The following is a 24,268-nucleotide window of genomic DNA, read 5'->3' as shown; positions in this document are numbered from 1 at the left end:
GTAAATTTTACTGGCTTAAGTCTAACAGAAAATAGTTAAGCATAAAAATCTCTGGAGAGCATCAGAATTAATTTTTTTATAAAACTATTTATCTATTATGCCTAGCAAGAAATATTTAAGTAGATCTTTTCAGCATGTGTGGCAACTGGCAGAAGAGCTCACTGAAAATACTACTACTTTAGCCCTTAACAGCATAACCTCAGAGGTGCATTGATTGCTAAGGTTGGAAGTTGTCATGACTAACATTTTAGATATCATTTTATCTTGTTCACAATATGGAAAGGTTTGTCATCATATACACACACAAAAATAAAAATAGGTAACGTGACAGACAAAGATATGTTTCAATCTAAAATTAATTTGTATCTATGATCAAGTATGCCACTGTTTTAAAGTGTATAATAAAACTGTGATGTGCAGTTACTGGAACTGCAACATACACATGAATTGTAATATAAAGAGCAAAATGTAAGAATGTCAATCTTTACATAATTAAAAGCCAAGTGCCAAAGATCTGTTTTTTTAATTGAAAACATGTATTTAAAATACACCTAAATTATTTAAATGAACTAAATCCACCCAGAATTCTTCATTGCTGTCAAGGCTAAAGAGCACAGTAATTAATATTAGTCATCAAGAATATGATCTACATAATGCCACATGGAAAGATTTTTCCCAACTACTGTAAGTGAAGGAGCCTAAAGAAATTAGATGATACCAGTTCCATTTTCCAATATGTATCCTTGTCAAATGCAGTAGCTGAAATTGGAAAATTCAGTCACTTTAAACTGCATTCCAATTTAAAGGAAAACTTATCAATTTTGTATCATGCATTAATGCAATGTTTTCTTAGTAAATAAATATTTTAAAAGGTTTGTAAAAACTACAAAATCTATATGCTAATGTCAGTGACAGTTTAGGAGCTGATTTGTAGCCACTTTGAGTTTAAATATAATTTTTTTCCCTGTCTTTTGAAAAATACTACAGAATTCATTTTAGAAAAAATAGAAAAGGTATTACATCTAACATTCCTCCATCTGGTCCAACTATTGGCAAAAACAAAACTAATTTTTTGTGTACTTATGAGCCTACGTTCTTCATTTTCAGAGAAATACAAGTATGCAGCATACAAGTATGCAGCATGCAATATTTGCAGTGGAACACACAAAACATGAATGCTGTGAACTTATATTTCTATAAAGCAGCTTTCTCCCACTCACCCTTTTTAAATCTAAGGATCATGCACATGAGAATGTAGAGTATGAACATCTCAGGGATCCCTGTTCATGACAGATGGAAAGTACAGGTGAAAAGCAATCATGAACCCAAAAGCAAGTTATATGGTATTATGAATTTAATATGCACGATATAACCTTGTCTTGTTCTCTGAGGTAAAAAAATTTATATTGCAAATCTTATCAAATATCAAAACCGTAATGATTATAAAACCCAACTGATTTAACAGTCATACATAAGTGTGTGTTCTGGGATAAGTATGCCAAACTGTGATACCATATCCTACATAAATTTAAATATTCTACACATTTTCCATGGACAGCTAACACATGATTATGTGTGCACAACTGCCAGATTGATCCTGGGTATACTTAATAAAGAAAAAGCACAAAATTATGACACTGAAAATATTAACTCTGTCAGAAGAGAACGGTAAGCATTTTTTAACTGAAAATTACTTTTTAAAGTGTACCTCAATTGCAAAGATTCCACTCTTTTTAAGACAAATGAAATAATTTTTTTTTAAACTATAAAACCTTTTTTTTAAAGGCAGGGTCTCGCTCTGTTGCCCAGGTTACAGTGCAGTGGCATGATCATGGCTCACTGCAGCCTTGACCTCCTGAGCTCAAGCAATCCTCCTGCCTCAGCTTCCAAAGTAACTGAGACTACAGGCACACAACACCATGCATGGCTACTTTTTAAAATATTTGTAGAGACAAGGTTTTGTCATGCTGCCCAGGCTGGTCTCAAATTCTTGGGCTCAAGCAATCCTCCAGCTTTGGCCTCCCAAAGTATTGGGATTACAAGCATGAGCCACCACACCCAGCCTAAAATTCTTTACAATGGTACTACTGATACTCTGATGATGATAATGATGTATAAAATCTTTCATATCAAAACATTACATTCTGGTTAGCAAGAGATCTGAGTGCATTAATTAATAATGCCAGGTGAGGTAGTAAAGTGGAGGGTAAGAACTGTGAGCACCTTAAAAGCATTGACAATATGTTTCTCATCTTAGATCCTCCCAACACCTATCACAGTGCCCACATTGTAATAAAATTCAAATTTATTAAATTGATTTATGGGAAGCCAAAAATTTGGTATGTATTTTGAGTTACATTAAATTTAAGCTGGCAAATAAATATAGGTTGAAGAATAAAAGAATTTACTACTCAAAGTACTTAGATATATATTACTATGATAGCATTATTTGATACAGGGAAAATACTAAGAGTCTAGGGGTAACTATTTGATATCTCTACCAAGAGTACTCTAGTAATTTTATTTCTTTAAATTATAAATAAGCCAAATTACCTACTTCTATATCCATAAATCTAACATGAAAAAATCCTTAATATCCTATTAAAATATAAATACATAAAATAATGATATCCAAACATTTTAAATTTCTAATGCTAATTAGTCATTTCCAAGCATTCTCAGAAAAGTGCTAACAAATCCTCCTGGGAATATTGTAAATGTACTTAATACATCTATAAAGACCTTTCAGTCACTGTATTACTAAATAAAATATCAAAAAAACAGCTTGATATTCTATAGAACTAAAGTGTGAGTGCAACTCTGACCTATGTATTCTTTTTTTTTTTGAGAGGGACTCTCGCTCTGTTGCCCAGGTTGGAGTGCAGTGGCACAATCTCGGCTCACTGGAACTTCCGCCTCCCAGGTTTCAAGTGATTCTCCCACCTTAGCCTCCTGAGTAGCTGGGATTACAAGTGCCCACCATCACGCCCAGCTAATTTTTATATTTTAGTAGAGATGGGGTGTCATCATGTTGGCCAGGGTGGTCTCGAACTCCTGACCTTAAGTCATCTGCCCACCTCGGCCTCCTGAAGTGCTGAGATTACAGGTTTGAGCCATGGTGCATGGCCATATGAATAAATTTTATTGATTTTTTTTCTTTTATGAAGGAATTATCTTTGAACCTATAGTCTAACTTATATAGAATACTTTTCTTTTTTCTTCTTTCTTCTTTTTTTTTTTTTTTTTTTTGAGACACAGTCTTGCTCTGTTGAGGCTGGAGTGCAATGGCACTATCTTGGCTCACCGCAACCTCCGCCTCCCGGGTTCAAACAATTCTCCTGCCTCAGTCTCCTGAGTAGCTGGGACTACAGGCGCCCGACACCACGCCCAGCTAATTTTTGTATTTTTAGTAGAGACAGGGTTTCACCATATTGGCTAGGCTGGTCTTGAACTCCTGACCTTGTGTTCCGCCCGCCTCAGCCTCCCAAAGTGCTGGGATCACAGGTGTGAGCCACCGCACCTGGGTTAGAATAATTTTACTTTTTCTAAAGCATTTTCTGTGACCACAGAAAACACAACAAACTAAAGGAAAATTAATAGACCATTCTATAATTTACTCATATAAATTTATAATGTCAGATTATTTAAAATAGAATAATTTTATCATTTGAAAGAGGAAGGTAAGTGTCATATGTAAAGTATCCTGTATTTAAGTCTATATGCCACTATTAGCAGTAGCCAATTATCAGACCAAATGCCAGTAATGATGGTGAACTTGAATTGTGTATATGGCTTCTTTTAAGAATTGATGGAAACTATAAATACTCAAAAATAGTTGAGATTTAAAGACTGGCAGATATTAAATAATATCTACATGGAATACGGATATCGCAGAATCTGTAATTTAATAACAGATGAAAAAGGATTTTCTTTATTTTGTTTTTTTTTTTTTTCTTTGTTGAGACAGTTTTGCTCTGTTGCCCAGGCTGGAGTGCTGGGGCACAATCACAACTCACTGCAGCCTCAACCTCCTGGGCTCAAGCGATCATCCCACCTCAGCCTACAGAAGAGCTAGGACTGCAGGTGTGCGCCACCATACCTGGCTAATTTTTGTATTTTTTGTAGAGATAGGGTTTCACCATGTTGCCCAGGCTGGTTTTGAACTCCTAGGCTCAAGGAATCCTCCCACCTCAGCCTCCCAAAGTCCTGGGATTACAGGAGTGAGGCACCATGCCCAGCCTGAAAAAAGATTTTAAATGGTACCATTTATAGAAACCCATGTATACTTTATATACTCCTTGCTTAAACTGTATTTTAAACTTAAGAACTATCAGTTCTAGATTTGTCAACCAGAAATTATTTTAACTACCATAATATATTACTGCTTAAAATATCATAAAAAAGATATAATACTTTATATGGAACTAACAAAACTTTTAATAGAAAGCTTTGAAATTAGAAATATTTGCTGAAGTTCTCAAAAGAAAGAAATACCTTTCATTGATTTAAAATATATGACAGAAATGATATTTAACTTCCAAGCTTCCAAGATTAAAATTTGATCCCTAACATTTGAATATGTACATATTTTATAATTTTTCAACATCTGTACAAAATTAATTGAGTTTTCTAAAAAAGCCAGTTAAAAAAAGGCCATGAAATTTTGCAAGTGTGCTAAGTGAACAAATAGTGGAACAAAGAAGGAATAAATTATTGACTATTCAGAAAATAATCATTTAAAAAAAATCGAGTATTTGGAAACAATTTCCTCTTTTTTTGAGACGGAGTCTTGCTCTGCTGCCCAGGCTGGAATGCAGTGGCGCAATCTCAGCTCACTGCAACCTCTGCCTCACAGGTACAAGCGATTCTCCTGCCTCAGCCTCCCGAGTAGCTAGGACTACAGGGGCCCGCCACCACGCCTGGCTAATTTTTGCATTTTTAGCAGAGACGGGTTTCACCATGTTGGCCAGGCTGGTCTCAAACTCCTGACCTTGTGTTCTGCCCGCCTTGGCCACCCAAAGTGCTGGGATTACAGGCGTGAGCCATTGAGCCCAGTCTTTTTTTTTTTTTTTAAGACGGAGTTTCGTTCTTGTTGCCCTGGCTGGAATGCAATGGCACGATTTTGGCTCACTGCAACCTCTCTACCTCCTGGATTCAAGCGATTCTCCTGCCTCAGCCACCGAGTAGTTGGGATTACAGGCATGCACCACCACGCCCAGCTAATTCTGTATTTTTAGTAGAGACAGGGTTTCCCCATGTTGGTCAAGCTGGTCTTGAATTCCTAACCTCAGCTGATCCGCCCGCCTCAGCCTCCCATAGTGCTGGGATTACAGGCGTGAACCACTGTGCCTGGCCAGAAACTATTTCTGATCTAAAACACATATTGTTCAACCTTAGTTATTTATTCTTAAGCATTATATTTTTCTTACTGGTAACAATGACCAATTCTGAATTTCTTATCTGATAAAAGTCACCACATACAAGGACATATTTTCAGATTAAAGAAGAAAGATATCCAGAAAAAAAAATTGTAAGCCCAACACTCATGTTGCCAAGAGATTGAAATATCTAGAACACACAAAGTGGCTGCAAACCTGCTTTGTCAACACCTTACATGCCAACCTTCATTTTCTACTTTTCTTCTTCTTCTAATATTAATGTAAAGTTTAAAACTTTACAAAAAGTTTTAGTTTCAATCAGTATCAATCCAGTATTTAGAAACAAACAAACAAACAAAAAAAAAAAGTAAGAAAGGAAGAAAGAAAGGAAGAGAGAAAGAGAGAAGGAAAGACTTATGAAGAAGTCTGAAAACGAGACCGACCTATACCCTGGGTGAGATTGGATGGGTTAAGTGTCTCTGGTACTATTTGTCTTCACTATTGACAGACACTGTCACACAACCCACCACACGATGCCTGTCTCTGAATGGCGAAGCTAGAATGCAAGTTAAGTGTATTAATAGAAAAAACAACTAGCATCCCAGCATATAAAATAAGCATTCCAGATTATTAAAAAAAACAAAAATTGTAGGGTTGATCATTTAATTTACATGATTAAAACAGTTTCAATCTCCCATTTGTACTTTTCCCACCCAACATATGTTTACATGTTAAAATAAGCAATGTTTTAAAATAAACTTCAAAAAAATTAATCATTAAGCTCTGAATGCATGTGGGGAAATTTCTTAGACAAAATTTTTATTTACTCTTATTCACCAATTTGTTCTGTTTATAGATGCTCTCTAATCCATAAGCCAGAATTATCTCTTTCAGGTGTTTTTCAGGCTGTTCCCTTACCCAAACTCTTTTGAAGTGTGGAAGAAGATATGTTCTGAGCAATGCACTTACTCTGCAAAAAAATCTATATTTTAGCAGCAAAATAACCTTTTCATTTTTCAGATCACGTTGACTCCTACATACTTCTTTATACTCCCCTTAAAAAATATACCAATTTATACTTTTAATGATATATGCTACTTTGTATAATATGTTTGATCATAGAGGCTCTATTTCTTAAAATAACGAGCACTACTGCTGAAGCTGAAGGGTTTGTTACTGACTTATTGCAGACATCTTTTTCTTCTCCAGTCCATCAAATTGCCACTCAGGGTTCTAATATTATAAAACAATTACTCTCCAGTTTTTAATCTGAATTCTCCTTAAATAATTATTTCTACCTTATCAGAGTACCATTAATATACTCATATAACATTACTAAAGAGTGCTCCCTGAAAAATAAAATGCTTATCCTGAAACTTAGAGCAATGTTTTAAATGTATTTTTTGTTCTATTCAAACAAAAATTTTTTCTATTCAAACAAAAATTCAACCCAAAGGATCTAAGCACAGTGCATAAAACATGTACTAGATATGCACGTTAAATAATTTGATTTTTAAGTTTATTTAAAATTTTTTCCTAATGGAAGAAAAAGATGTTTTCCATCATCCAATGATTTAAGTACTACTGGATAGCATCACTTGTCAATACTGAATGAAGAGACTAAAACATAGATATAATCTTCTATCTCAAATAATTTAAACACAAAAGGGAATAATTATGCTAGCTGACAGCTACATTTATTACAGTGCCAAATATACCAGAAAGTACAGGCTAAAAAGAGAGAGAGACAGGGACAAATACTGTACTACTGAAAGATAATGTCACTTTCAGATAAAAACAGAGTATCACTAAACTTCAAAATGAGAGAAAAAAACAGTTCCAAGGGATGTTGTCTGAAGGACACTTCAATACTCTACATTTTAAATAGTTTAGATTAAAAAACAAAGGCATTTCTGCCAATTCTACTCCAATGTTTTTGCTTTTTTTTTTTTTTTGAGACGGAGTCTCGCTCTGTCGCCCAGGCTGGAGTGCAGTGGCCGGATCTCAGCTCACTGCAAGCTCCGCCTCCCGGGTTCACGCCATTCTCCTGCCTCAGCCTCCCCAGTAGCTGGGACTACAGGCGCCCACCACCTCGCCCGGCTAGTTTTTTGTATTTTTTTAGTAGAGACGGGGTTTCACTGTGTTAGCCAGGATGGTCTCGATCTCCCGACCTCGTGATCCGCCCGTCTCGGCCTCCCAAAGTGCTGGGATTACAGGCTCGAGCCACCGCGCCCGGCCTTTTTTTTTTTTTTTTTGAGACTGAGTCTTTCTCTGTTGCCCAGACTGGAGTGTAGTGGTGCGATCTCGGCTCACTACAACCTCTGCCTCCCGGGTTCCAGCAATTCTCCTGCCTCAGCCTCCTGAGTCACTGGGATTACAGGCGCTCACCACTAATTTTTTTGTAATTTTTAGTAGAGACGGGGTTTCGCCCTGTTGGCCAGGCTGGTCTTGAACTCCTCACCTCAGGTGATCCACCCGCCTCGGCCTTCCAAAGTGCTGGGATTACAGGTGTGAGCCACCGCGCCCAACCCTACATTTTTTTTTAAATATGACTAAAACAATAATAAAAAATAGTTTACAGCATCATTAAAAACTTCTGATTTAATCAGCTTTTAGACCTGGGTCTGGAGTAAAGTGTACATTAGATCCAATTGCAGACAAAATAAATTGCGTAGACAAAAAAACCAGAAGTCATAAATTGCTCTACCAGAAGTTTTTTGTTTTTTGTTTTGTTGTTTGTTTCTTTGTTTTTGAGACAGAGTCTCACTCTGTCGCCCAGGCTGGAGTGCAATGGCATGATCTCAGCTCGCTGCAACCTCTACCTCCCAAATTCAAATGATTCTCCTGCCTCAGCCTCCCAGGTAGCTGGGATTATAGGTGCCCGCCACCACACCCAGCTAATTTTTGTATTAGTAGAGCCGGGGTTTCACCATGTTGGCCAGGCTGGTCTTGAACTCCTGACCTCATGATCCATCCACCTCAGCCTCCCAAAGTGCTGGGATTACAGGTGTGAGCCACCATGCCCAGCCTCTACCAGAAGTTTTGATCATTAACCATGCAACTTAAATAATTTCATTAAAAAAAATTCTATGAAGAACTCTTAAACAGCAGACTTTACGGAATTATCAGTCCTTCAGAAACTGTCTGTCCTTCCTATGATTTCATCATCCTCTATCAATGTTCCTTTTATACACAAAGATTCTGATATGGTTTAGCTGTGTCCCCACCCAAATATCAACTTGAATTTTATCTCCCAGAATTCCCATGTGTCGCAGGAGGGACCCAGGAGGTGGTATTTGAGTCATGGCTGCTGGTCTTTCCCATGCAATTCTTCTGATAGTTAATAAGCCTCACAAGATCTGATGAGTTTATCGGGGGTTTCCACTTTTGCTTCTTCCTCATTTTCTCTTGCTGCCACCATGTAAGAAGTGCCTTTTGCCTCCCATTACAATTCTGAGGCCTCCCCAGCCAGGTGGAACTGTAAGTCCAATTAAACCTTTTTTCTTCCCAGTCTGGGGTATGTCTTTATCAGCAGCATGAAAATGGACTAACACAGTAAATTGGTACCAGGAGTGGGGTGTTGCTGAAAAAATACCTGAAAATGTAGAAGTGACTTTGGAACTGGGTAACAGGCAGTTACCCAGTTACTGGAACAGTTTGGAGGGCTCCGAAAAAGATAGGAAAATGTGGGAAAGTGTAGAATTTCCTAGAGACTTGTTGAGTGGCTTTGCCCACACTGCTGATGGCGATATGGACAATAAGGTCCAGGCTGAGGTGGTCTCTGATGGAGATAAAGAACTTGGTGGAAACTGGAGTAAAGGTGACTCTTGTTATGTTTTAGCAAAGAGACTGGTGGCATTTTGCCCCTGCCCTAGAGATCTATGGAACTTTGAACTTGAGGAAGATGAATTAGGGTATCTGGTGGAAGATATTTCTAAGCAGCGAAGTATTCATTAGGGGACGTGGATTCTGTTAAAGGCCTTCAGTTTTATAAGGGAAGCAGAGCATACAAGTTTGGAAAATTTGCAGCCTGACTATGTGATAGAAAAGAAAAACCCATTTTCTGGGGAGAAATTCAAGCTGGCTGCAGAAATCTGCATAAGTAGCAAGAAACCTAATGTTAATAATCCCCAAGACCATAAGGAAAATGTCTCCACGCCATGTCAGAGACCTTTGTGGGAGCCCCTCCCATCATAGGCCCAGAGGCCCAGGAGGAAAAAGTGGGTTTGTGGGCTGGGCTCAGGTTCTCCATGCTGTATGTGGCCTAGGAACTTGGTGCCCTGTGTCCCAGACGCTCCAGCCATGGCTGAAAAGGGCCAATGTACATAGCTCGGGCTGTGGCATCAGAGGGTGGAAGCCCCAAACCTTGGCACCTTCCATGTGGTGTTGAGCCTGCGGGTGCACAGAAGTCAAGAATTGAGATTTGGGAACCTCCGCCTAGATTTCAGAGGATGTATGGAAACCCATGGATTCCCTGGAAAAAGTTTCCTGCAGGAGTGGGGCCCTCATGGAGAACCTCTGTTAGGGCAGTGCAGAAGGGAAATGTGGGGTTGGAGACTCCACACAGAGTCCCTACTGGACTACTTAATGGAGCTGTGAGGAGAGGGCCACTGTCTTCCAGATCCCAGAATGGCAGATCCACTGAAAGCTTACACCATGCACCTAGAAAAGCCGCAGTCACCAAACGCCAGCCCATGAAAGCACCTGGAAGGGAGGCTGTACCCTGCAAAGCCACAGGGGCAGAGTATCAGCGTGACCTGGATGTGAGACCTGGAGTCAAAGGAGATCATCTTGGAGCTTTAAAATTTGACTGTCCCACTGGATTTTGGATGTGCATGGGCCCTGTAACCCCTTTGTTTTGGCCAATTTCTCCCATTTGGAACAGCTGTATTTACCCAATACCTGTACTCTCATTGTATCTAAGAAGTAACCAGCTTGCTTTTTATTTTACAGGCTCATAGGCAAAAGGAGCTTGCCTTGTCTTAGATGAGACTTTAGACTGTAGACTTTTAGGTTAATGCTGAAATGAGTTAAGACTTTGGAGGACTGTTGGGAAGGCATGATTGGGTTTGAAATGTGAGAACATGAGATTTGGAGGGGTCAGGGGCAGAATGATGTGGTTTGGCTGTGTCCCCACCCAAATCTCAACTTGAATTGTATCTCCCAGAAATCCCATGTGTTGTGAATCATGGGGGCTGGTCTTTCCTGTGCTATTCTTGTGATAGTCAATATGTCTCACAAGGTCTGACGGGTTTATCAGGGGTTTCTGCTTTTGCTTCTTCCTCATTTTTTCTTGCTGCTGCCATGTAAGAAGTGCCTTTTGCCTCCCACCATGATTCTGAGGCCTCCCTAGCCATGTGGAACTGTTAAGTCCAATTAAACCTTTTTTTCTTTTCAGTTTCAGGTATGTCTTTATCAGCAGTGTGAAAATAGACTAATGCAGGTTCCCACTGACAGAGTGTCAACATGACAGAATAACAGAGTCAGAAAGTATATCCTATGGCCCACGTATATAAACATCCTGACTGGTGTGTGAACTTCAAAATAAGGCCAAAAATAGACTGGGTGAGAACGGAAAGAAAAAAAGTCAAAATAAAGTTCAAAACTAATTTTTATAATCTATTTTTTTAAAACCTTACTAATGGCCGGGCATGGTGGCTCACGCCTGTAATAACAGCACTTTGGAAGGCTGAGGTGGGTGGATCACCTGAGGTCCGGAGTTCAAGACCAGCCTGGCCAACGTGGTGAAACCTCATCTCTACTGAAAATACAAAAATTAGCCAGGCATGGTGGCAGGTGCCTGTAATCCCAGCTGCTTGGGAGGCTGCGGCAGGAGAACTGCTTGAACCCAGGAGGTAGAGGTTTCAGTGAGCTGAGATTGCACCACTGTACTCCAGCCTGGATGACAAGAGTGAGACTCTGTCTTTAAAAAAAAAAAAAAAAAAAAAAAAAAAAAAAAAAAAAACTTTACTAACAAAGGAAGTTAGAAACACATGGGGAAGGAGGTCAATGTTTATTCAATGATTACTACTTGTCAGAAAATGTTCGGTTATTTTACATATTTATCTTCATAAGAACCTTAAGAAGAAGCTGGTATTATTGTCTAATTATAAGGGTAATATTATTAGAAATAAATTTAACTTCCCAAGAGTTCATCTCTATAGGAGATATGATATGATAGCTATCAGATTCAAATCCAGTCTTTATGACTCCAAAGCCCGTGTTAATCTCATCTGTGACAAAAATAAACAAATAAAACTATGTATATGTTGTGTGTGTATTTGTATGTGTCTGATCTAGAGAATGGTTGTATAGACCTGGTACTTTGAGGTGCTTTCTCATTCATTTTCTGATTTAATTTAGTTGATGATAATACCCTGTAATTATACGGGAAGAATAAATTTTACCTGAGTAGGCTAAATAAATACTGCCAGTACACATATACTTGATACACATATGCAATGATGGATGAAAAGTGAATATAACTTTACTTATGCCAAAAATAAATCCATCAAGTATCTAATATATCCCAATACCTTTGTTAGTTTTTAACAGTACAGTTTATTGGACACTTTTATTCATTAATCATTTGCACCCAGTGATTTTAAAATTATGAAATATTTAAAACACCCATGTACCTTCCACTCATATTCAACAAATGCTACCATTTTACTACATATGGGTTTTTTTTTTTCTGAGTCGGAATCTCACTGTCGCCCAGGCTGGAGCACGGTGGCATGATCTTGACTCACTGTAACCTCTGCCTCCCAGATTCAAGCAATTCTCCTGCCTCAGCCTCCTGAGGAGCTGGGATTACAGGCACCCACCACCACACCCGGCTAATTTTTGTATTTTTAGTAGAGATGGGGTTTTACCATGTTGGTCAGGCGGGTCTCAGACTCCTGACCTCAAGTGATCTGCCCACCTTGGCCTCCCAAAGGGCTGGGATTACAGACATGAGCCACCATGCCTGGCCCATGTATGATTTTTCTAATTTTATTTTTTTAATTAACAAATCATAAATATTCACGGGGTAGATAATGTTTTGATACATACAGTGTACAGTAATCAAATTAGGGTAATTAACACATCCATTATCTCAATATTTATCATTTCTTTGTATTAGGAATGTTCAATATCTTCCTTCCAGCTATTTGAAACTACATAGTATTGTTAACTACAGTCAGCCTACAGTGGTATAGAACACTAGAACTTATTTCTTCTATCTAGCTGAAATTTTGTATCCTTCAACGAATTTCTCCCTATCCTTTCCTTCCCCCTACCCCTCCCAGCCTCTACTATCTATCCTCTGTCTTACTTTTTACTTCTATGAGATCAACCTTTTTTAGCTTTCACATATGAGTGAGAACATGAGGTGTTTAACTTTCTGTTCCTGGCTTATTTCACTTAATGTCCTCCAGTTCCATCCACATTGCCATAAATGCCAAAATTACATTCTTTTTTATGGCTGAATTCCAGAGGAAAAAATATCACAGAAACAGTGAAGTTCCTTTCTTATAAAACAATTAGCTATAAACACTTTTTTGCTTATATTGTCAACCTTGTTGGTGATATAAAAAAGTCCACTTCTATGCATTAATTTCTTAGGCAAAATTGTACAAAATGCATAAAACAGTAACTGTATCTATTTTCTATAAGTATTTAGCTTATGAATGTTTGCAAATCTGTGAGCAGTTTCAAAATGCTGTTCTGTCGATTCAAGTAATATAAAAATATGCTTGTTTATTAGAAACTGAATAAATCATAATATTTATAAAAGTGTTATTAAGAGGACAATAAAAAGAGAACTATTAAAGGAACAAAGCAATAATAGGCCAAGTTTGCGTTTTGGCAATGTCAGTTTGTAACTGTCAAACAATTAGCAGTTGTTTCTGAATTAATGGCTATAGGCCCAAGTTTGCTCTCTAATAATGCAGACTTCAGCATAAATCCATCCATACATACCATCTATATGTATAAGTGTATGTATTTAAATTTACTATGTAATTTCAGTACAATAAGATAGAAGGAAGAGTAGAGATTTTTAAATCTGCTTGCAACATGTTTGTAACTGGGATCTGACTTACTTCTAGAAATGGTCCAGTTTTCTTGGAAAAAAGGTAATGGCCATAAAGAATAACCAAGATCAACTCACAGCATTTTAGCTCACAACATCTAGAGGTGAATCACCTTTCTTGTTAGTGGGTTTCAGGTTTAATTTCATGCATAGTATACTACATTAGGTGGCAAAAATTCTGAAATATGTTAACCCGGAAAGCAATCAAAGGCAAATTTCTTCCTCAAATTTAGTCAACTCAAGAAAATCCTCATTATGTAACTGTAAATACTTTCTAACGTAAGTAAATAAGTAATAATAAATTCAATGGGATAAAAAATTCAGTTGCTAGAAATCACTTTTATTAAAAATTATTCTTCTTGGCCAGGCGCGGTGGCTCAAGCCTGTAATCCCAGCACTTTGGGAGGCCGAGACGGGCGGATCACGAGGTCAGGAGATCGAGGCCATCCTGGCTAACACAATGAAACCCCGTCTCCACTAAAAATACAAAAAAATTAGCTGGGCGTGGTGGCGGTGCCTGTAGTCCCAGCTACTCAGGAGGCTGAGGCAGGAGAATGGCGGGAACCCGGGAGGCGGAGCTTGCAGTGAGCCAAGATCGCGCCACTGCACTCCAGCCTGGGCGACAGAGCGAGACTCCGCCTCAAAAAAAAAAAAAAAAAAAAAAATTATTCTTCTTCTAGAAATCAAATTCCCATTTGAAGATCCTGACACTTGTAAAGGAGAAGTATGGCTTTTCAACTCAATATTCTATACACTGCCTAGTTAACGATCTTGTGTTTCCCTAATTGAAGTGATAGCACACAATGCCAAATTGCCTCAAGCACAATGGCAAAGAGGAATAAAGCAAAAAAGAGAGGTACTTTATGGCTAGAAGGATTGTGATATAACATGCAAATTATCTATCACAATTCTTGTCACATAGCAGGAACTTTAAAATGATAATATATTTTCATTTTTTAAAAGCTGTCTCCTACAGGAAGGAGTAACATATTTTCTTCACCTCAGTTTTTGTACAGTATATTGTTATAGATGGTTTAGAAATTTCTATGATTTTAATTCAGGTGATTAGGACATATGAAATGAATTAAAATATAGCTCTTGTTTGATTACAGGACATTAATTTGGATCTCTAGTGCCCTCTCCTATAGTATAAATAGCACTCAAGGAAATTTTGTAGAAAATACTTGTTACATACTTGAGATTTATTAAGTGACATGGCATAGAAGTCAAAGCACTATATGTCAAAGCTCTTCCAAAAGAAAAATTTATTATATGGATCACTTCACATCAAGTTATGAAGTTAAAAGCCGACAGTGGTCCAACAAGTGGAGATATTCAACCAAGATTTCCACTGTACACACTTTATGACTGTGTATTATCTATACATGTTAAAAACTGCTATGAAGCTAGCCAGGTGTGGTGGTGTGTGCCTGTAGTCCCAGCTACTCAGGAGGCTGAGGCAGGAGAATCGCTGGAACCCGGGAGGTGGAGGTTGCAGCGAGCCAAGATCACACCTCTGTACTCCAGCCTGGCAAAAGAGCAAGACTCCATCTCAAAAAACAAAAACACAACTGCTATGAAGTATTAGTGTACTGTTACTTCTAAAAAGAGTACTAATATATAATTACTGAAACCAAAATATCAACATTATGAAACTATGCAAAAAAGAATTATTAATATGTTATTAAGATTCTCTGGCTGAATTATAAAATCTATAGTTTAATTCATTATTTTTCTGTTTTGTTTCTTTGAGACAGAGTCTCACTCTATTGCCTAGGCTGGAGTGCAGTGGCGTGATCTCGGCTCACTGCAATCTCTGCCACGTGAGTTCAAGCAATTCTCCTGCTTCAGCCTCCCAAGTAGCTGGGATTACAGGCGCCTGTCACCACGTCCAGCTAATTTTTGTATGTTTAGTAGAGACAGGGTTTCACCATCTTGGCAGGCTGGTCTTGAACTCCTGACCTTGTGTTCCACCCACCTCAGCCTCCCAAAGTACTGGGATTACAGGCTTGAGCCATTGCGTTCGGCCTAGTTTAATTCATTGTTTAGTTCAAGAATTTGAATTAAAAATTTTAAAGAAACTTGAAACAGTCCACTTGGCAAAATATATTTTGAAATAAACTAATATTACACAACGTTATATTCCCAAATGAAGCCAAACAAATCGAGTCTATGATAGAACAAGAAAATAACTTGATTTCTTAAAATAAAGACTAAAGTTTATTGTTTACTTCCATGAAAGACTTTCTATTTTAAATAAATTAATTTAATGATTAAAACTGTAAGCACATAAACAGATTAAAAATCATATTTGGATATAGAGCATGTGAATTATGCCTCAATAAAGCTGTTATTTAAAAAAACCCAAACCTGCCATATGTCTTTTCAAAAGCCCCAAATTCTGATATAACTCATTTAGTTCTCCTAAATAATACCTATGTTTTAATTCTGTATAAACTATACTATGGGATTATCCAACACAAAAACAAAAGAATCTTTTCATGATTTGTACTTCTTCTTAACAAACTCCTTATTTTGCCAAAAAGTGTCATCAATTCATTTGGATAACTTTTATGTTTTAGGAACATGGCCTCTCTTTTAACTACTGAGAACTTACCAAATGGTTCAGAAAGTTTATATTTTTAAAGCTTTTATTCATTGCTATATTGAACATCTAAGGCTTAACTACATTTCCACTGGGACAAAAACAGAATTCTTAAAAATGAGGAGGAGGGCCCAGTGTGGTGGCTCACATTCCAGTGCTTTGGGAGGCCAAAGTAGGAGAACAGCTTGAGGCCAGGGGTTCGAGACCAGCCTGCGTAATACAGCAAGACATCTCTACAAAAAATTAAAAAGGCCGGGCGCGGTGGCTCAAGCCTGTAATCCCAGCACTTTGGGAGGCCGAGACGGGCGGATCACAAGGTCAGGAGATCGAGACCATCCTGGCTAACACGGCGAAACCCCGTCTCTACTAAAAACACAAAAAATTAGCCGGGCGAGGTGGCGGCGCCTGTGGTCCCAGCTACTCGGGAGCCTGAGGCAGGAGAATGGCGGGAACCCGGGAGGCGGAGCTTGCAGTGAGCTGAGATCTGGCCACTGCACTCCAGCCTGGGCGACAGAGCGAGACTCCGTCTCAAAAAAAAAAAAAAAAAAAAAAAAATTAAAAAAAAATACAGGGCCGAGCATACTGGTTCACACCTGTAATCCCAGCGCTGTGGGAGGCCAAGCACGGAGGATCACCTAAGCCCAGGAGTTCGTTTGAGACCATCCTGGAGAAGCAGCATAGTAAGACCCTGTCTCTACAAAAAAACACGAAAATCAGCCAGGTCCATCACCTGGGGTCAGGAGTTTGAGATCAGCCTGGCCAACATGGTGAAGCCCCGCCTCTACTAAAAATATAAAAATTTGCTGGGTGTGGTGGCATGCACCTGTAATCCCAGCTACTCGGGAGGCTGAGCCAGGAGAATTGCTTGAACCTGGGAGGTGGAGGTTGCAGTGAGCTGAGATCACGCTGCTGTACTCCAGCCTGGGTGACAGAGTGAGACTCTGTCTAAAAAAAAAAAAATTAGCCAGGTCCATGTGGTGGCATATGCCTGTGGTTCCCAGCTACTCATGAGACTGAAATGGGAGGATCACTTGAGCCCAGGGGGTTGAGGCTGCAGTGAGTCAAGGTCACACCAGTGCATCCAGCCTGGGTGACAGACCCTGTCTCTAAAAATAAAAAATAATAATAATAATAATAATAATCGCCCCGTGTGGTGGTTTGCACTTATTTCCCAGCCGAGGTGGGAGGATCACTTGAGCCCAGTAGTTGAAGGTTGCAGTGAGGTGAGCTATGATCGCACCTTGCACTCCAGCCTGGGTGACAGAGCTAGAACATGTCTCTTTACAAAAAAAAAAAATGGGGACAACAACAAAATTGGTGACTCTGAACTCCACCTCACAGATTCTGACACTTGGCCCCATGAAGAGGGGAGAAACTGTGTCTAAATAAGCCCCTTTCCCCCACACCGTGACCCTGGGATTAGAGGATTAAAATGTATTATTGATGTGAGTGTGTAAAAGTGTGAATTGTGTAGAAGCAGATAAAGGCTTGAAAGACACTTTTAACCAATATTCTGGATTGTGGATTAGCAGCATCATATTTACTTATTCCCTTAGTAACACGAAGAGGAAAAAAAATCTAGATTGGTGAATCTGAGAAACACATTTTAAAAAATTAAACAACAAAAAATGCCCATGAACACTCATATGCCCAGTCTTTAAATTTTAAAATTTAAATTAATTTAAAACTTGTCAAACACAAACCTTTATGGCAGAACTAGAAGTCTGTTCCCACCAGGCCCTCATACCTGAGAGCAGCCAATCCGGCTCCTTCAAAACTCTGAAGAATTAACTTTATCAAGAGTCAGTGTTTTCATGCATTTCATATTTTTTCTTTTTAAGATGGAGTTTCGCTCTTGTTGACCAGGCTGGAGTGCAATGGCACGATCTCGGCTCACTGCAGCCTCTGCCTCTCAGGTTCAAGCAATTTTCCTGCCTTAGCCTCCGAAGTAGCTGGGATTACAGGTGCCCGCCACCACACTTGGCTAATTTTTTATATTTTTAGTAGAGATGAAGTTTCACCATGTTGGTCAGGCTGGTTTTGAACTCCTGACCTCAGGTGATCTGCCCACCTGGGCCTCTCAAAGTGCTGGGATTACAGGTGTGAGCCACCACACCTGGCCTGTATTTTTTATAAAATGCTAAAGATTTTTTAAAAACCCATACAAGTCTAAATTAATGTGCCTTCCCCTAGACATCTGTCTAGCCTTTTGGCTAGAAAAACATTGAGTAACTTGGTAATATACTCCAAGTATCTCTGACAGTTACATCGCCAAGAATATTAATATGTCAAATAAAAATATAATTCTAATGATATATACTGATTTCCCTACAATAATTATTCTGTGATTTAAACTCTCTTGTCTATAATGGTAAGGTATAAAGTACTCTTTCTAAGCTATCAGAATCCTAGAATAATCTACATTGGTTGCTAAATTTATATTTTAAAAAAGATTATAAATGACTTGTTAATGATCATATAAACTTTCTGTGTGTGACTATAACAAAACTAGAAAGGTTACCTTCTTACTCTCTTTGCCATCTTTACAACGTCAGTAACTTCACGGTAAGAATGTATTACTTCAAAATACTTCCTTTGATTAAATTTCTTATTTTCATGATTTTTCAACTCACAGGTTTCAATGTAATTTATCTTGAGAGATTTTTCTCAAATATACTGGGATGGGGGGAAGGTTAATATTTCATTAGTGACCCAAATTCAAGAACTTTTTATATATATATATATGTTTATATATATATATGAATTTCTAAAATTCAATTTGGTATTATTTAAAAGGAAGAATAGTTCTTTTTCTAAACCTAACATTTTTTCCAGCTTTTAAAAGGAACTGGATCTACCGTCAACAGATGTTAAAAAGCACAGAAGAAACAGACTTTTAGTTCTATATAGATTCAACGTATCTTTAAAAAACAATCTCAAAAGATACAAAAGAAATCAGTTAGTCAATTTCTACTTGTGGATTTAAAGTGAAGTATCTCATAAAAAATATTTTATCTTTGTCATATTTTATTATCGGATGCAATTTTAAAACCAGATTTAAAACTTAAAATTCCAGAAAAAAATCATGAGAACCACTTTAGAACCCAGTGGATATAAAGCAAACCAGGTCATCTTATCAATTTGATTACTAAAAAGTTCACTAATTCACAATTAAATCCACAGAAACTGTTAGAAAGTGTCTGGCAACACATGAACAGTGAGCAGGGCTGATCAGTTTCTTTGCCATATTTAAAGTTTTCCTGCCTTCAACCAGGAAGGCTTCAATAATGTACTATGCAGCTTGAGAAAGATTGGTACATAAGGTTAATGGTACATAGGTTAATGCATATGAGAAATATATTGGAAGTTATACTATGGTACCAATATCCTCTTTTAAACCAAAACTTTACACTTTACTGTTCTCATTTTGAAACTAAAATAATTTACTGAAAACAATGCTCTGATAAACTTTAAATATCATTTTTAAAGACAAGAAGTGTCATATTAGGCAAGAAACCTCTAATTAGGACAGATAAAACTTCTATATATATATACGTTTCCTTTTTTTAAAGCAAACACACTTAGCAGTCTATAAACCCAATATTAGGTGGGCAAACTAATATTAAGAAAGCACTGATACTAATTTATCACTGATAAGACTTTTTTCTATTAGCTTGTCAATTTTTTATTCTTATGTAAAATAAAAATTTGAGCCAATTGTATATCATTAAGTGTATGATTTGAGAGCTGAGTAAAAACAAATCTAATAAATTTCAAACATTACTTTCTATACTTTTTCACTGATATAAGAAAATGTCTTTATGTAAATATTATATTGACATCCTCCATTACTTTCAATAAATTGAAAACAACTACGAAGTCACATATATTTTCAAATATAATAAAAAGGTTTCAGTAACATGTTATGAATATAAAAGACACTTGAGTGCTTCAGTCATTTTTCAGATCATATAAAATATTTTCCCTCGGAGCAAGTCTTTAAAATTAACTATTAAATAGAAACTCAAATATAATTTTCTATTCACAGCTTGGTATTTAACCTTTTTAAGCGCAGTCAACAAAACAACTTTAAGCTGGTTCCCATATTTGAAGACAAGGTCCATTTTAGGAAATGGCATTTATAGATGTGACAATGTAAAATTTTAAGAAATAAGAATTACATCAAGAAAATAATATTGAAAAAGTTTAAGGTTAAAAGTACATATTTTAATGTCTCTTTTTAAAACCCTCAAATCACACTCTTTTTAATATGAATTTTGCCAGCACTGTTCATGTTGGCCAGATTTCATGTTGGCCCTAGTTTTCTTTAATAAAGTAAAATGAAATGCATACCAGCAGCAACAACAGCTGGAGGAGGCGAGCCTGCCTCACCACCGCTTGTCTGACTCATTGATGCTACAGATGTTTCTCTAGATGGAGGTAACTGTAACTCCTTTGGGAGAAGATCATAGACAGATTCTGTGGGGAGGGGAACGAGAGGAGAAAACAATTTTTAAAAGAGATTCAGTCAACAATCTAATATTATATGTACAAAATGAGTATGTCTTTTCTCTCATGAGGAAAACTGTATTATTCACAAACAATCCCACAAAATTAATGTAAAAAGTTATTAGCAGCTAAGCACAGTGGCTCACACCCGTAATCCATGATTTTGGGAAGCCAAGGTGAGAGGATTGCTTGAGGCCGGGAATTCAAGACCAGTCTGGGCAACACAGTGACCCCATCTCTACAAAAGTTTTTTTGTTTTGTTTTGTTTTGTTTTGTTTGTTTGTTTTTAATCAGCCAGGCATGGTGGTACACACCTGTAGTCCCAACTATCTGGGAGGCTCAGGTGGGAAAATTGCTTGAGGTCAAGGCTACAGTAAGCCATGATCATGCCACTGCACTCCAGCCTGGGTGAGACCCTGTCTCAAAAAAAAAGGAAAAAACTTTTTAAATTTTTTCTTTTATTATATAACCTTATTGAACTGAAAAATGAATTTCCCATTAGTTCTGTCCCTGTTTTCTTGTTGGTTTTACTTCTTATGTTCAAGACAGTCTCCAGAAAAAGTTATTAACATTGAAAATTGGATAAAACTAGACAGAATGGAAGAAATGCCAAATAATCCAAGATGGTCCAGTATCTTCCTTTGTAATAGTACAAGTAAAACTTATCCTTTACATATGAGATGGCATATACTACACTACTGTGGATCAGCTTTAAATTGGCTTCTCCAGTCAATTAGTATAGTACTGCTCTTTTACCCAACACCCTTGAGAAAATATTTTAATTCAACACTATCATAATTTATTTTCCCAATTATTAAAATAAATCAATCTAATCAAAGAAAAACTTTGTGGATTGAAGTGTTAAAAAAAAAAAAAAAAAAAAAAAGGAATGTTATAGCTCAAGCAAATACTTCTTACTCTCTGAGGCATCCCCAACCCTGGAAAGGTAAAGGCAAAGGAAACTCTTAAATCAGACTGCATAACCTATTAGGTTACGATTACTTTTGTATTCCAGATTAAAGAATCCTGTATCTTTTAAAAATATTTTGTAATACTATAATTGCCCATAAAATCATATCTATTAAAATATATTTTAACTTTTTAAAAAATCCCTTATTGTATAGGATTTTAACAGAAGTATTCCCAAAATATCCTCTAAAGGTAGTAGAATCAATATTAGAAGGAACTTCAAAAGACCGATTAGAGTCAGGCACGATGGTCATGCCTATGGCCTCCCAAAGTGCTGGGATTACAGGTGTGAGCCACCACACCCGGCCTCAAGTCTTTTTTTTTGCCCAAACAAAAAAGAAATGTGAAAGAACAAATTCGATAAAAAGAGAAAAAGATCTACCCAAATGCATTTATGATTTATGTGATGGAAAAAAATTTATACTAGTAATAGCCCAATCACTAACAGCATGTTACCACTCAGGATTCTATCTCCATTTCTCCAATTATTAAAATAAATTAATCAAATCAAAGCAAAACTTTGTGGATTGAAACACTCTAACTTTCCCAAAGAAGGGTATAAAGTTGAGTCCCTGTTAGAAGTATAATAGTAATGTCACTAAAAAGTACATGGAAAGAAATTAAATGCAGAATTTGTTATACTCCACCCCTCTCCAAAGTCTGCCCCTCAAAACAAACAAGTAAAATGCAAAGTCAAGTGGAAGGTATAGGAAGCATGGATTCCTTCACCAAAGATGTTTTCTGATTAACTGACTCAAGTGTTTGGAAATAAAAGAAGTCAGCCTGCGAGAAGTTTATCATATCTATCCAAGGGAAGCTGTAGTTCATATAGTCATTACCAGCACAGGATTTTATTTCAGACATAACTGGGTTGGTTCTGCTACTTTAAAATAACTTCTCTAAGACTTAAAACATCATTTAAACTCTTCTTTTACCCCAGTACCCCAAAGATATTCCCTCTAAACTATAACCATACAATCCAAACACAGACACTGGCCTTTCTCTTAAATCTGCTTCCCATGGGATACCTAAAGATTAAAGTAATATAAATTATGCTATTAATACTGTTATTCATCCCTAAATTCAATCTAAATTAAATGCTTTTACAGTCTCCACTGTAGAATTTTCATTCTAGCCAATGAAAGAAATCCTGAATAAGAGCACATGTACTTTACTTTATTTTATTTAATTTGAGTCAGGGTCTCACTCTGTCATCCAGGTAGGAGTATAGAGACACAATCAAAGCACACTGCAGCCTCCAACTCCTGAGCTCAAGAGATCCTCCCGCCGCAGCCTTCCAAGTAGCTGGGACCACAAATGTACAGCATCACACCTCGCTAATTTTTTTTTTTTTTAAACTTTTTGTAGAGACAGAGTCCCCCTCTGTTGCCCAGGCTGGTCTCAAACTCTTGGACTCAAGTGATCCTCCTGTCTCAGCCTCCCAAAGTGCCTGGATTACAGACATGAGTTACTGCATTTGGCCCATATGTACTTTCAATCTATGAAAATGACAGTCCTAAATAAGTGCCAGCTACTTCATGTTATGCCACAGTATCTATTTTTCTTATGTTATCTTTTAAATCAGTTCAGATATATAAGGCAATAATGAAATTCCAGGGTTTATAAACACAAGATATGAAGAAACAGAATGGGAAATCCCTAATGGAAAGGCAGCTTCTGAGGAAAGACTCCCTTAGAAAACAAAAGCAAAATCACTTTTAGATGAGAGAGAAAAGAGAGTGAGAGAGAGGGAGAGAGAGAGGGGGGATATGGGTATAAAATAAGGTTTCTTTTTGGAGTGATAAAAATGGCAGTGGTTACACAACTCTGTATATATATATATTAATAACCACTGAATTGTACCCTCTAAATGTGTAACCTTTATAGTATGTAAATTATATATCAATAAAGCTGCCTTTTTTTTTTTTTTTAAAGGAAGACAGTAATAGAAGAAGCACAAGTAAGAATTACACAAGAGCAAATAGGGTATCTAACAGTGCTCTGATAAACTTCATGGACAAAATCATCTCTCTTCACATAGTTTCTATATATGAAGAAGGCCAAGCTGCAAACTAATTTGTCTTTTAAGGCTCTTCTACTAGAGGATCAGGAAAATGCTGCAGGCATAGTTATCCAAAATTCAGTAAAATATGTGATAAAAAATGTTTGTAAGTTATTGTAAACAAGATGAAGAAATATAGACTTAATAAAATAGATGACTTCCAAACAACAGTACCCAAAAAATGTATAGGTTCAATCTGGAAGAAGATGGTTATTATATCACAACTTGAACAAAGATATGAATTTTCAAATGACATAGGCTTAAAAGGGATTAAATCTTATGTCATAATTCATCACAGATCATGAAAGACTGGAGTATCTGCCCAAAGGAATAAGATGAAACTTAACAAGGATTAATGTAACAGCTGGTAAAATCTGCTCTTGTGAAATAAACTTACATGTACTCACTATTTCTCTTTCTCTCTCTTTTTTAATCTAGAAGTGATTTTACTTTTGCGTTCTAAGGAACTCTTTCTTCAGTCTGCCAAGACTAGGGTGATTATTTTCTTTTTATTTATTTATTTTTTTCAGACAGGGTTGTGCTGCGTCACCCAGGCTGGAATGCAGTGGTGTGATCATGGCTCACTGAAGTTTTGACCTTCTTGCTCAAGCGATTCTCCCACTTCCGTCTCCTGAGTAGCTGGGACTACAGGTGCATACCACCATGCC

General features: G+C 37.2%; 1 protein-coding gene across 14 annotated transcripts in view; it reads right to left on the bottom strand.

Annotated features, from left to right (window-relative positions):
* Window positions 1–24,268, bottom strand: part of NFAT5 (nuclear factor of activated T cells 5) — a 132,108-nt gene that overhangs the window by 49,945 nt on the left and 57,895 nt on the right. For 10 of the 14 annotated variants that reach the window (XM_065537102.2, XM_065537103.2, XM_005592386.5 and 7 more), the window contains one exon: window positions 20,414–20,539. In XM_065537102.2, the coding sequence (XP_065393174.1) occupies window positions 20,414–20,539 (126 nt within the window). Of the gene's footprint in view, window positions 1–1,220; window positions 1,281–20,413; window positions 20,542–24,268 lie in introns of those variants that run through there. The other 4 variants (XM_045383009.3, XM_015442797.4, XM_065537105.2 and 1 more) reach the window with 3 other exon arrangements.

The sequence above is a fragment of the Macaca fascicularis genome, chromosome 20 (genome assembly GCF_037993035.2).
Source record: "Macaca fascicularis isolate 582-1 chromosome 20, T2T-MFA8v1.1".
Lineage (NCBI taxonomy): Eukaryota > Metazoa > Chordata > Mammalia > Primates > Cercopithecidae > Macaca > Macaca fascicularis.
This window is presented reverse-complemented; position numbering and strand designations above follow the sequence as displayed.